Genomic DNA, 14,188 nt, shown 5'->3' with positions numbered 1-14,188 from the left:
TGGGCTCTGGGGAAAGGCTGGTCTAAGAACAGCTGTTTTCCTACACCATGTCTGTAGTACAGAGTACTACTTGAAGAAGGGTGTTGCAACCTACTTAAAACTATGAATAAATCTATGCTGAAAACACATATTAAAGCACAAATATCAGGACACTTCTGAGACATACAAGTTTTGTAACCACTCTCCCACCTGTGATCCTTTTCACTTAAATTCTGTAAATGAAGAACAGCCTACAAAAACCATTGCTGGATTATTTAGTTTCACATAGCAATTTACATCTCAGTTACTTAATTGGAATCCCAAAAATCTTAGCTCATGAATACTCTCCTTTGGTTATTAAGTTTAGACAGCTACTATATAAAAAAAAAAAAAAACCAAAAACCAAAAAAACAACCCACAACTGTCAGAAATGCTTCTAAATTATTATTTTTTTTTTTAATAAAAGGGAAAGGCAAAAACTAACTTTCCAGCCTAGAGGTTATACTGTGTGTTGTACTACCTACTGCTTCTAGAAAGACAGCATAATGGTGGTTGTTAGACACAAGTTTGAATGTGGACTAGTAATATGGAAATTTTTACTGAAAAAAAATATTTCAATTCAGTGAACCATTAAAGACTTTATTTGCTAAATAAATGCTTAGCATTAATACATAGACTTTTGAATTAAAGTGGAGAAGTCCTAGCATGAGGTTTATATTTTTCCAGTTACATTGTTGAAGAAAGCACTAGTACCTGTATTTGAATTACCAGGATTGTAGACTCCTGTAAACCAGTCCAGATCAAAACAGGTTTGAATTTTGGACACCTCTTTTAAAATATGACAACCTGCATCTAAAAACATTAACAAATATCTATTTCAGTCTAAAAAACCTTACTGTACATACGTACAATTAGTACTTATCAAAGGCTTGTAATACTTGCTCTTTTACATAACTGATGTTACTTAATAGCTCTTAGAAATGAACAATAAATGCAGGACAACATGAAACAGTCTTTGTGCTTTCCTAACACGTCTAAGTCATGTTTATTTACCTTCTTGTCAGCAAAATTCCTTCATATAGATGTACAGGTTTGCTATTTGCCCTGAGTACCAAGCTACTGCATGTGTTATGAAAGAAGCACATAGCTGGTAACACTTTGCCAAACACACTACAGGAAAAAAGCAACACAGCTACAGTACATAAGTGACATGTACTTACTACTTGTATGTTTCTGAACGAATGTATTCAAAAACATGAGATACTCCCAGCTGGAACTGGTCAGCAATAGGGGTAACCCAAGGATTGTTCTCTGCTTTGAAGACTTGCTTTTGACCAGTCAAATCCAAATTACCTGAAAGGGATTAAACAGAACAGTATATGAAAAAAAGTTAAATATGAAAAATTTGACAGTATCTTGCTGTGAATATAAAACTTTTCATTTGTTTCAGCGAGTATAATCATAATGAAAGTACTTCAGTCTTAGTGGAGAGGAATAGGATGACACAGTAGCTCCTACCATGATGGATGCAGTTCTACCCTATTCATTTCAGTCCTACTACACATTGCACAGCAGGACTGAACTCGACCCACTGCATATAGTATTTATTCACCAAATTAGTTTTAAGCAGGGCTTAACAGTGCATAGGTGTTGGGCCCTCTCCACCACGGCTTGCAGGAATAAAAGCAGAATGATGCTGTGGTAGGAGTTTGCTCTGAAGCCCAGCACTGCACGGCATTTCTCAATCGCTGCTCTGAGCATAAAGTCAGCCAGCAATGTCCAATGGACTTTTTGCCTTCCCGGGGCCCAACGTGTTGTTTGTACTGAGATCCTACCACGGATCTGTGGTTAATAGTTCTCTATACCACAAAAAACAAACAAAATGTGTCATTCTTGCAACACACCAGTTTTACCTATTCTGTTGACAGGAAGACTTAAGAGACCCTATTAGGGGTATGCTTGGGTTTTTTTTGTTTGTTTGTTTATTTTGTAAATGTTTACCACCCAAAATAGTACATGCTTTGCTGAAATGCCTCATGATTATGGATACAGCAGGCTGAATTCCAGGATGGTCTAGCCATTGAAATACTTTCTTACATTCTTTAAATTAAAACAAGCAATCTGTGCCACATTTTACATTTATTTTTGTGAACATTACCATGAAGAAAGGCCTATCCCCAAAAATGTAAACCAACAAATAAAAACAACAAAATAATCTTTACCTGTGGGAAACAAACCAGGAAAAAAAATACAAGGTTTTGAAGACTGACTAAGCCAAGCTGTCAAGAGAAATCTGAAATCAACCTGATGTGTTAGCTTTTCAAAATTAAAGGTACTTGTGTAAGCTGCACAAACACACATGCATGCTACGGGAGCTGCTGCAACCCATGTGCTTGCTGGTTGCATGTTCTAAAGTACAGCTAATTCTTGATGCATTTATCTCCGTAAAAGGGGTTAACACAATTAAAGGCAGACCATTATACTGTGTGAAAAGATGTCATGCATCTCATATGGCCCTACCAACAAGTTACCATTACCCCAGCAAGCTCATCTGTCAGCTGTCTTGAGGCCTGTTCTTTTGAAATAACAGGCAGGGAGCATTTCACCCCTCTGTCAGTCAGGCAGCAATTGCCCTCACTGCCGCATGCTTCAGTGCGCCTCGTTAGAAGCCTTGCACCCATCTCCTTTATTAAGGGACTCAGCAGCCCTGTTCTAACAAGGATCAGGAAAGCAGGATTAAGTACTGTGACAAAGAGGACCTAATAAGCTAGAAACTGCTGTGTCTAAATCTATGCTGGCTCAAGGCGCAGGCTCACACTGCTCACTATTCAGTTTTCAGGCGCAGGCCACCGGGGAAGCAAGCCAGCACTGTGATTAGCCGTAACCCTCTGACCGGTGCTGCTATGAAGATCATGTATCACTCAGGGGCTTGCTTTGCAATCGCAAATTGGATTTTCCATTTTATTACCTGCCAAAAACCACATACATTGCTCTCCAAAACTACCAACGCTGTAAGCACTCGCTTGTAATTACAGTTCTGCAAGTACCGCATCAAGGTAAAATGATCAATCTGTGTACAACTTAAAAATAGCTAAATTTTGGGAGGCAAGCTTGGCCTCATCATGGGTCAAATTCAATGCTGCTTACAGGAATAAGCCACACATTCCCAAAATCTCAATAGCTAGGGTCTCAGCTGAATCCTTACGTCCCAAGCTGTGTCACAAATTTACCACCCAGGGAACGCTGCTGTATGTATATGCTTCCATCCTCACAGCACAGCATGCCCACTTCCATTTCAAATACCACATGGCCCATTTAAACATAATTAATTGTAATAAATACTATCCTGCTAAAGCCAAAGAAATCTTACAAGAAAGAAAGAGAGAACTGCTCAAGCAAAAATGAACTGTAGGTTCTCCTGCCAAAGTAATCACTTCATTTTCCTCTGTCTTCTATATTTCCCAAAGCACACTGGAGGCAGGCACAGATATTACTTTTTACCTTCAGAGGGGAGAGGCAGGCAGAGGCCCTAAGGGTAAAATTAGTGTAATTACAGAGGAAGTTGGGGCACCCAAAAGTCCAGCATCTGCCCTGAAATCCACCCCTTCCCTGCCCAGGACGCCCCTCGGGGAGCCCTGATGGCAGCAGCTGGCCTGGCAGCCCGTCCCACCAGCTGCCTACAGCCAGAGTGAGAGGTGAGCTGCCACCTCACAGCCCAGGGGTTTAATGGAATAATTTAATCAAGTGTTGCAGTGTGAAAAGGAACAAGCTGTCTGTCCTCACAGCAAGCACCAGGCAGAGAGCTGGTGCCCCTCTGCAGCGGAGTAAAGGAGGGCTGCCTGGCAGCAAGCAGGAAGCATGGAGCACCCGACACTTAAAACTCCTCCCTGTTTGACACCAACATTTCCATCTGGAAATGAAGGACAGAAACAGGCAGAAAATTAAGCAGGATAAGAAGTCACAGGGAGCCTGCTCCACCTTACCAGTGATAGGGAGGAAATGGAGTCTAACAGTCCTGCCACAAGGCAAGCCACTTCAGAACAAAGATGACTTAGAATTAAAATTGTGACAGGATTGATGTGTGTCACTCCTGCATCACCATGCATTGCTTGGGGACATACCCTGGTGTCCCTTCTGTGCTTACAGCTAAAACCATCCGCAAATTGAGGGCTCACTAATTCTGCTCCAACTGCAGGACATCCATGAGTCCCAAGCACGAGGCCCAGGTCTCACTAAGGTCTCGGGAACAGTACATGCTGGGGCAACCAAACACGTGGGAGCCCTGCACAAACCCTTCTGCCCCAGCGTACCAAGACGAACCCAGCAGTGTGGAAGAGAAGACCGAACCCACCTGAAGCAACATCTCTGGCACCAGCCTCAGCACAGGAGTGCTATGGAACTGGACACCTTACAGATGTATCCCTATCGTTCCCCACCCCCAACAGTGTCCTTGCCTAGAATTTTTTTTATAGCAGCACTGTGCTAAGAAATGCTGTTAATTCCATCCCTGCAGCGCTAGAGCCAAGGGCCAGGGAAAAAGCCATGGCAGATGCGCCTTCATGCATACTGTCTAACGGCAGCATCAGCAGAACACTATCCCCAGGCCTTTAGGAAATTTATATACTGTTCTGCTACACAGATCACATCAAATCCCTCTGATATTTTTAGTAAGCAAAACATAAAATTGCCTTTAGTAAAAATCCACTACTGAGATTCAATCACAAAATACATTGGGGTTGGAGATTGCATCAGTCATTGCTGGTTTGTTCTTTCCATGAACATCAGCCTATTAAAAAAAGAAATTGTTTATAATTTCTAAAATTTGGCATAACTACTAGACTAAAATTGTATTTCATAATGGACTTAAGGTTTCTGCTATTCTGCCATACTGAAAGAGATCATCTCCACTGAAATGCATTACGGGTCACATGCCTCTGGTAAAAGAAGTAGAAGAGGCGGCTATCTTTACGACCAGTCAGCACAGTCCCTTTCCCAGATCATAGAAACGTTTTTTAACTTATTTTTGAACACTTCTAAAATTATTCTTATAAATAAATAATCAAAACTATATCCCAGAACACAGGCCTAGCATGCTTAAAGGTCTAACATGCTTAATTTCTAAGCCTGAAGGATACTCTTTTTAAGCTTTCCATCTTGAACAGACATAGATTTCCAAGTAGGAAGAATGCAAAGTGGACATATGCTGCTAGCATGAGCAGACACCGAAAAGAGAACACAGTCTGGAAAACAGAACAGTCTGGAAAAGAAGTGCAGAGATAAAGGTCTAACAGCTGATTGCTGAGGATGACCTGCACAGAATGCCCAAAAGCCTTCTAAAAGGAGCCAGCTGTGTAGACTTAGAAACACCTGATCATGTCTTCATTTTTTTTTCTGTCTCAGTACTCATTGTATCTAAAGATGATCCTGAACCATTAAGTTTGACTGGATCACTGCGACTGAACTGTGTTTAACCCATCTTAAAAACAAATTATTCCTATGCCCAACCACTAAAGACATGCAGACCTGAAAACTGTCTGCTGCCCAGATCTCGTTAGCTGCTGCCTGGAAGCTACAGAAAACACATCTACACCAAAACAAACCCTTGAAAATTCAAGGACAAAAATCAAAGTATGCATATTTTTAATTTTAATGTATTCTAACTTATGCCATACATTGACTAAAAATACCATTTATCACTGCGTACATTCAGAGCTCCCACAGCCATGGGTGGACAGAAGGGACATCTTGTATGAGAGTGGGCACACCTGATCCTGAGTGACGTTTAAGGGAAAAGGCAGCTACAGTTTCCCTGCATCTCCCTCAATAAATCTATCCTGCATTTAAGATAAAACATGATATTTAATGTTTCTTGTTATTTTCCTTCAGTGCTGTTGAAATAAAAAGTGGTTTGTGCGAACATTCATATTTTGCTCAGCTGCCTGCAAAGGTCAGAAAAGAGCTCACAAAAGCAAATAAAATGCTGCCTCCCACAGTGGTGGCTGCAGAAAGTGTCAGAGCCAGTGATAGTGCTACCTATCACTTTGACCAAGGGTGTCTCCAGACTTCCCAGGCTGCTCCTGTCCACTAGATCTAGCCTGCAAGCTCTCACATGCAGCTACAAGCCCCTCATCCTCTTGTGATGTATGACATATGGAGTGTACTATACCTTAAGTATACATACATTGGGTAAGTATTATACAAGTAGAAGACAAGTGTACATAGGCATTAGTTCAATACAAACAAAAGAAAACAGAATGAACACAAGCCTGTCTTGTCCTTTCCACTCGAATGCCCCTTGGCAACACTTTAAATACTTTCAAAAATTAAAAGGTGAAATAAAGTAATTAAACAACACTGACATTTGAGAACTGAACATTGGCATTCAACGTAAGAAACACGATCCTAGCTGTAAAATGCCAGATCAACGCTTCTTTGTAATGGTTTAAATTCATCCCTAGTGGAGCTTCATTAAAATCAATGGAAATAATTTTTAGCCTGTATACTGTCGAGTTTCACACCTGCGTCCCATTGATACTCTGACTCACCTTTCAGCCTACCCTAGACTGCACTGACCTCAAGGAGAGTCTTCAAACTGTAACACATCACTTTTAGCAATTCCTCCTAAGACTGCAATTTAAATGTTCTTTCCCTTTACAACAAAAGGGTCTTACACTTTGTCATATGTAAGGACAGGAGGAATGAAATTAGTTTTATTTCTTTATTTATATATAAATACCCTTGAATCCTGCTTTATTAAACACTAAGTAAGGGATCAATCCACTACACTAAATTTAAACTTAGGTTATATGTAAAAATACATCTGTCCTGGCTTGGTTTAGATTTGCTTTACACTACAGGGCTTATAATTTTTATTACTTTTGTGGCATTTGCTGTATCTCGATAGAGACACACATTGGTTTAAGCATGCGTGTGGAAGACATATCATGACTATGATGTCACTAAAGTTATGCCAAAGCAATTAATTGTGAACAAGGTCTTAAAAATATATGTAAAAGAAGAAAATACACTGATTCCTATGCCACAAAGTATTATCAAAAGCAAACTATTCTTACACCAATCTTAAGCACATGTAAACTGTGCATCAGTAGCTCGTATAATTCCTATAAACAAGTAAGATCATCTCTGCTTTGAAGATCTCTATCACTCTTGAAGGATTAGTAACGGAAGAGTAGATATAAACAGTAGTTACAAAGGAGCAATAAGACAACAGAGAGCAAAGACTTCTTGTACATAAGTGTGACTCAATCCTTTTGGAACCAGCAGAAACATTCAGTATGATAAACAAATCTACAGCTCCATAGCATATGTTGAAAATATACATTTGTTTGATTAATTTCTATGTACTGAAAGAAAACAACTAGTGAGAGCGAAGCACCTACAAAAGATCAATCCCAGCAACACTTTTGCCCTCTCACCCCTACATTCTTGTACTGGAGAAAGTCTAATATTATCACTTGGAGTCAACAGCACTTCAGAGAACCTCAAAACCTTATTTGTGATGCTTTTATAACAGGGGAAAAGGTTCAAGTTTCAACAAGAAGTCAGATTCGGTACATACAAATAAACCAAACAGATACTTCAGAGCATCCATCAGACCCAAGCAGGCTGGAAGTCTTTCTCTGACTGCTTTTCTGACACACAGACAGGAATGCCTACAGCCTCACCTGGGAGTGCTAGATGGGAAGCCCCAGGGTAAGAGAAGGCTGAACGAGCAATCTGAAAGCCAAACACTGAAGCCTAAGCCCATCCTCAGTTTCACAATTATTTTCAGGGAAAGCAAACAGGAGCACAGATATTGTAACATCACACATTATTCTAACAACTTCTTAGATGTAAGTGAGAATTCCCACCAATGCATTCAGAGCTTAGACCCCAACTTGAATGTTCACTTGAATATGTCTAGCAGATTTCTGTGTCAGTTCAGTAATTGAAGAGTTTAACAAAGATGTTTCAAACAAAAACATCTGGTCTGAAAAACATCGGGAGATGGACACTCCGCCAGTGGTGTCTTGTTCAAAATGGTTCATCACTGTTAAAATGCATTCTTTATTTCAGTGCTGAACTGAGCTGTCTTAGCTCTTAAACACCGCTGCTTCTTCCGCCCATCTAACAAGGAAGACAGATGACCCGTGCTTTCTTCTCCTGGAGTTAGTGAGGATCAGCAGCCAAGTCTCCTCTCAGCTCTTCCCTTTGATAGGTTAAATGAAGACTCTGATTATTCGTGTGATCTCAGAATAGCTACTCCATTTGCTTCAACTCTTAGCAAAAGGATTGCAGCTGGAATAAAGTAAAAGCAGACTAACTAAATTTTGAATTTTTTACCATTGCTAGAAAGGTGAAGTGATCCAGGGCAAACTGGTATTGCCTCAGCTACCTCTATTAAAATTTTATGGGAAGAGCATTTTACTCTCCAGCACTGTCCCACCTCAACCTTTCACAGAAAATAATTTTTTTTTTTACAAAAAAGTGAATTTAATCCTGAGATATGTACACAGAATTCCAGCATCATAGCAAAGGTCAGCCAGAATCATTATACCAAAATGTAATGGGGAATCTGGCATATGGAGACTTCCACTCCACAATGTGTCAGGACTGATGATGAAGCCTCGGAAAAACAACAGAGCAGATGAAATGCTGAACTTCTCCCTTAAACCATATTTCAGATATTAAGTACAGAATATAGACCTACCCTGCCTGGGCAAACTCTCATTTCCATATTCAAGTGAGAGGAAGAATGGTTAACTCTGTGGGAACAAGGGGAGAGCCCTAGCAATTTCTACCATCACTCCACACAACAAACCTGACCTTAGCAGGACAACTAGTAGAAAGAGGAAATAATATTAACATTCACAGATGAAATCCACAAAACAAACTCATTCAACACAGCACACAAGGCACTCCTAGCCAAACAGACTCTGCTAATGGCTTGTACTTCCACATGATAACTCATGCAGTTTCAACAGCTGAACTCCACCACACACAACCTTCAGGTACAAAGGCAACCAGCCTGGCTGATGCATACGGGGAACAGCAGAAAAAACAGAATTTTGACAAAAATCCACAAAATTACTTCAAAATGTTTCCTATATTCATTGTATAATTATTTCAAATTACTTATGATTTGATTAATTTTTCCTGCATTCCTAATTTAAGAGAGACACCTACTTGAAGACCTACAAGTATTGCTGTTTCACCGATTTCTTTCTTTGAAAGGTGACACATTGTGCTGGAAATACTGTTTCCTTCGCTGCTGTGTAACAAATGTCTGGCACCGACCAGGATCTCGAGGGGCAAACCAACAGTCACTGCTAAGTGTTCATAGTGAAGAAACCCAAGAAACACACAATGCGGCAGGTTTTGGAACAAAGGGAATTAACGTGATGTCAAAGTAGTTTAACATCAAAGACATTTTAATGGCACAGGAAGTATTACAGGCTTAGAGGATCAGCATCCCAATTTATTTTGAAATATATTGCACATTTTTTCCAACCCAGAAACTCCCCTGGGATTCTCAATTACACAGGAATTCAACAGAGCATCCTCTCTTTGAAGGGTCCCTATCAGACCAAAATCTAGTTAATTTAAAAATACAAGTTCAAAAAGGATTCACTGTATCGCTTTTGCCCTGCACTTTGAAACTTCCATTCAAACACAGGTTGCCAAGTACTCAGAAGAGCGAAACCACTTTGAAGTACTACGAAACACGTTAAATTTGGTTCATTTTACAACAAATATAACATTTGCTTAGATTGGCTCTAATTATGGTACGCTTACCTACCAAAGCTCCAACAGAACAGATGAAATATTTGCTGACAGAAACATCATTATCACACTGATGGTACTTATAATCAGAGTACAGTCAACATTAGGAAAGCCTACACACACACTGTAGTCATCTGAGAAGCGCCAGTAGGACTTGCATATTTTAAAAACAAATGTAAGATCAAATCTGAATCTTGGGAAGTTTGGCAAGAATTACAGCAGTGTAAAGAAATGAATGCTCGAGATTTAAATCTAAATGAAGGGCTACAGAAAACATCTTTCTGTGTATAATGAAACTGGAGTTATCATCTCTTCCCGTAGACCTTAACTCACATGGAGTATTCTGTCGAATCAGCCAACATAAGAAGTGGTGGGTTTTGGTGGTGGTGGGTTTTTTCATGTTTTAACTTAAAATAAGCCTAAAATTAGAAACACAGAATATTCACAAATTTTCAAAGATGCTTTTCTTAAATAAATCATCTGTCCATGACCTATCTTATTATGTACACTTTTCTATTATTCCTTAACTAATAACTGCTACATCAGTAGTCCTAGAAAACAAGTTATTTTGTTTATTCACTAGGAAGTTTAGTAAAGCTCCTTACTTTCTTACACTACCTTTGCCTTAGTTCCAAAAGTAGAAACGGGTAATTTTTTTTCAAAATTGCAAGGTATCAACTAGTTGTTCCAGTGCGCAGAGCTGGTATCCAAAGAGCACCAAGATGTTCAGGCTTCTAACAAGCCCCAAGAACCCGTATTTGCAGGTGTAAGCTGTGCTGTGTTGTGACACGGAGCGCAGTGACAGTTTATACTGAAATATGAAAAGATTGGCATTTACATCTAGTATATTTAGGAAAGAAATACCTTTTGTGAAATAAGTGATTCTTATGTTTGCACATGCCTGTTATAACTACCTAAGTAAACTCCTATTTTGATTAATATTAACTTGAACAAACAACTGCACCAACTACTTTGCTTAATGTAATATTCATTCACAAATTCTAGAGTAATTTCAAAAGCCTAATTTTAAAATGTCTTCCTGTGATGGAAGTATTGAGACTTTTGGCAGGACTCCTTGAACTTCCTATTTAAAGTCAATCCTTTATCCACAGAAGATAATTTAGGTGTTCAAACCTAAAAAATTATGAAAGAATTACTCATCCATTCTGACATACATATTTAATTTACAAAATGTCTCACCCTCCTTACAAAGGAACATGGCTACTTACCCCATCAAGTTTTTCTTTCTTTTTTAAAGAGCCTGAGTTTTCCACACTCAAGTATGTGCCTAACTTCACAGTTTTGATAGTGTCTCTCTTTACCTGAGGAATTATTTGATAAACCACAGCAGCATTCAATAGTATAGTTAAAAGCCACTGATGTCGACACTCAGTTTTGGAAGAAGAAGCTGGTAATTCAAAATGCATCCTTAGAAGTCACTGCTCTTCCCCATATGCACAAACATGAGTGAACTCCATGTACGTATGTGCACATGTGTGTTGGTGGCAGGGTAACTAACACAGTCAACATTAGAATCTGGGTTTTAAAAATCACGCCATTTATTTACACATCAAAAACGCAAATCTACAGATCAGTTAGTTACATTGTCTGGGTGGCTATTAACATTTAGCCACAACTTTGTGAATATTCTGCACTATATACTACTCTTACACTCCTGACATCACTAAGAAAATCTTTTGTGTGGCACATATGGGTCCACCCAGATGACCATACAATGAACTTAACACACCATCGATCTTACTAATCGCATCTGCCACTTTATGTGGTTCTTGTTTCTACTTGGCTTTCTTTCCAAACACTGTTCCAATTGTTAAATGGTCAGAATACAGAAAGTGACAGATTTAGTGCTTCCTTGGTAATTTATATAACTGACTGCAACTCTGTTGTTGCAGTGAATCATGATTTATTTGTCTCACAATGCAGCACATAACCTTTTAAATGCTAGCGAAAAAAATGCCAGTGCCTTCTTTAAAGTTTATATATGACTGCCCACCACCATGCCTCACGAACAGGGTTTTGAGAGACAAATGATAAAAATAAGCTGCAAATTCCACCCACCTACTCTTGGCCATTTCCTGCGTTCATCACTCACACATACTGTACTTACAGACAAGCACCCTCACCCAGAGCACCAGTGCACTCTTCTAGTCCCCTTGTTTCCTCCTCAGCAGGAATATTTTTCTTAAATTAGCAATAGATATTCTCTGCTAAACACAGAGAGAGATAATACTGATCTCCCCCAGGTCCCTTACCAGTGTGTGCCACGCTCAATCACATCAGGTGAAATGAAAAGCAGACTGAAGGGGTTTATTCATTGGTATGTCTCTCCATTCCAAAACTGTGATCCCAATGCCTGTCTGTGGCCTTTTCTCATACCCTGCTCTCCGTGCCTCCTCCTGCACTCGGTTCCACTACCTTTAACACCCAGTATAACCCCCCTGCTTCTCCTCATTCAAATACAGTTTCATTCTGTTGTTTTATATGGTGCCAATCTCCCTAACATCTATGACTCTATGATATCTAATGACTCACTGCTGTCCACCAGTGTCCAAACTAAACCAGTCAAAAGCCTTCAGCACCTTTAATTACAAAAGTGATAACGAGAAAGATTATTTACTTCAAAATGGAACAGCACTACCTCCAATTAATGAAAATAGGACCTGCTTATTGAAAAGTTATTTATCCAACATGCACAGCACAAACTTATTTTGATAATTTTCCTTAAATTATATTTAAAAAATTTAGGAACGAGAATTCAGCAGATAAAACTGGTTTTCCTTCAGATGGTAAGTATGGAATTAGCAGTCCACGCATTAGGGTGTGACACTTGCACACCACCTTTCACTGGCAGATTTTAACACTGTCTGCAAAGATGTGCTTCTCTAAATTGCCCTAGTTTGCAGAAGTGAACACAGGTCTGCAGAGATGAAGTGACTTTTCCAGTCATTCAACAGATTCATGCTTGCCTGTGGCCTGCTCCTACCTGATCTCAAACTAGCCCTCCAAAGCCCAGCCTGGTGCTCCATTTGCCAAAATCCCTTCCCTAAATATTTTGTCCAGATATTTAATGAACAAGCCAGGACATTGCTTTGCACAGTAAATACACATGCAAGTTCCACAAGTTACAAATCTAGACTTCAGTGTAACATCCTTTGGAAATATATCCCAAACTCTAGGTTATTTAAAATTCTTGAGATAGTTCTAGCACTATGCATGGCATAGATTGCAATAGAAATTACACCAACTGATCACAAATGAGGATCCTGGGTAAGATCATAAAACGAAGCACCGGTAAATTAACACATGAAAAGTATAATTTATAGAATAGCATTTGAGTAATAGAGAACAGAAGTGACAACTTAAACCATGTCAACGCACCTTATCCTGATCAGGTGGGGAAAAATTACAAGTCCTTTTTCTACCAGATTATGACATTGGTCTATAATGCAACAAACATTAACTAAAAGGAATAATGCTTCCCTTGACCACCCAGACTTTGCAGGTTTGGACAATGATGGTAAAACCATTTAAAGTCAATTTGCTGTTATGCTTCTAAGGCAGCAGCACATTTAGAACATTTAATTAGCCACAGAAGGCACTTCCACTTTCTGGACAAAAACAAAGCTATAATTTAAGAAGACAGAAAAGTACATGTACAGATACTACATATTCTGAAATATTATTACTGTTGAGAAGAGACTTTATAAATAAACATGACTACAACAAAAAGCTAAAGAAAGTATACCTGTGTCAAGGAATAAACATCTGAAATTAAGGAAACGAGAGCAACTTTCATCTGCTGGGGGGGGGGGGGGGCGCAGGGAAAGACTATTCATCATCATACAGTTCACTAGATTGATAAAGGCAAAAAAAAAAAAAAAACCAGCATGGTGGGTAAGCAAACAGAGTCAAAACAAACATCTTCTCCCACTTCACAGAAAAAAAGCAGACACTTTCCTTGGCTGTATAAAGCAAAAGGCATACATTGCAGACTGTCACATTTATGCACACAGTTACCACATTCTCTAATGGGTTGAAGCAAGTTCTTATGACAACAAATAATTTTGCTTCATCATGCTAACTTCAGTCATATCCTTCTGAGTTTTGGGAACTCTTATGTGGAAGATATTAATAGAAATAAAGAAGCCTTATCTATCAATACACAATAAGAAGAAACGAGGAATAAACAATAAACCCTGTGTAACAGGTGTTTCAACAACAAATAATCAATGCAGCTATATTATTCCCAACACAAATATTTTTTAAAGATTGCCATAAAAGATCTGAAACCAAGTTTTTGCTTCAGGCAAACAGGGACAACTATTGAAGTTAACATCCCATCACAAAATGGAATACTGCAATGCAAATTGAGCAAAATCAATACTTAAGTTTCAAAGAAAAACTA

The 14,188-nt window shown here is 39.1% G+C and overlaps 1 protein-coding gene across 2 annotated transcripts in view; it reads right to left on the bottom strand.

Annotated features, from left to right (window-relative positions):
* RSU1 (Ras suppressor protein 1) overlaps window positions 1-14,188 on the bottom strand; it is a 110,144-nt gene that overhangs the window by 62,074 nt on the left and 33,882 nt on the right. Inside the window, exons 8-9 of one of the 2 annotated variants that reach the window (XM_037384026.1) lie at window positions 1,200-1,332; window positions 603-831 (exon numbers count right to left, since the gene is read on the bottom strand). In XM_037384026.1, coding sequence (XP_037239923.1) covers window position 831; window positions 1,200-1,332 — 134 coding nt within the window. In that variant the 3' untranslated portion in view covers window positions 603-830. Of the gene's footprint in view, window positions 1-602; window positions 832-1,199; window positions 1,333-14,188 lie in introns of those variants that run through there. The other variant, XM_037384025.1, reaches the window with a different exon arrangement.

The sequence above is a fragment of the Falco rusticolus genome, chromosome 4 (assembly GCF_015220075.1).
Source record: "Falco rusticolus isolate bFalRus1 chromosome 4, bFalRus1.pri, whole genome shotgun sequence".
In the NCBI taxonomy this organism is placed as follows: Eukaryota; Metazoa; Chordata; class Aves; order Falconiformes; family Falconidae; genus Falco; species Falco rusticolus.
The sequence above is the reverse complement of the archived record's forward strand: the minus strand, read 5'-3'. Positions and strand labels throughout refer to the sequence as shown.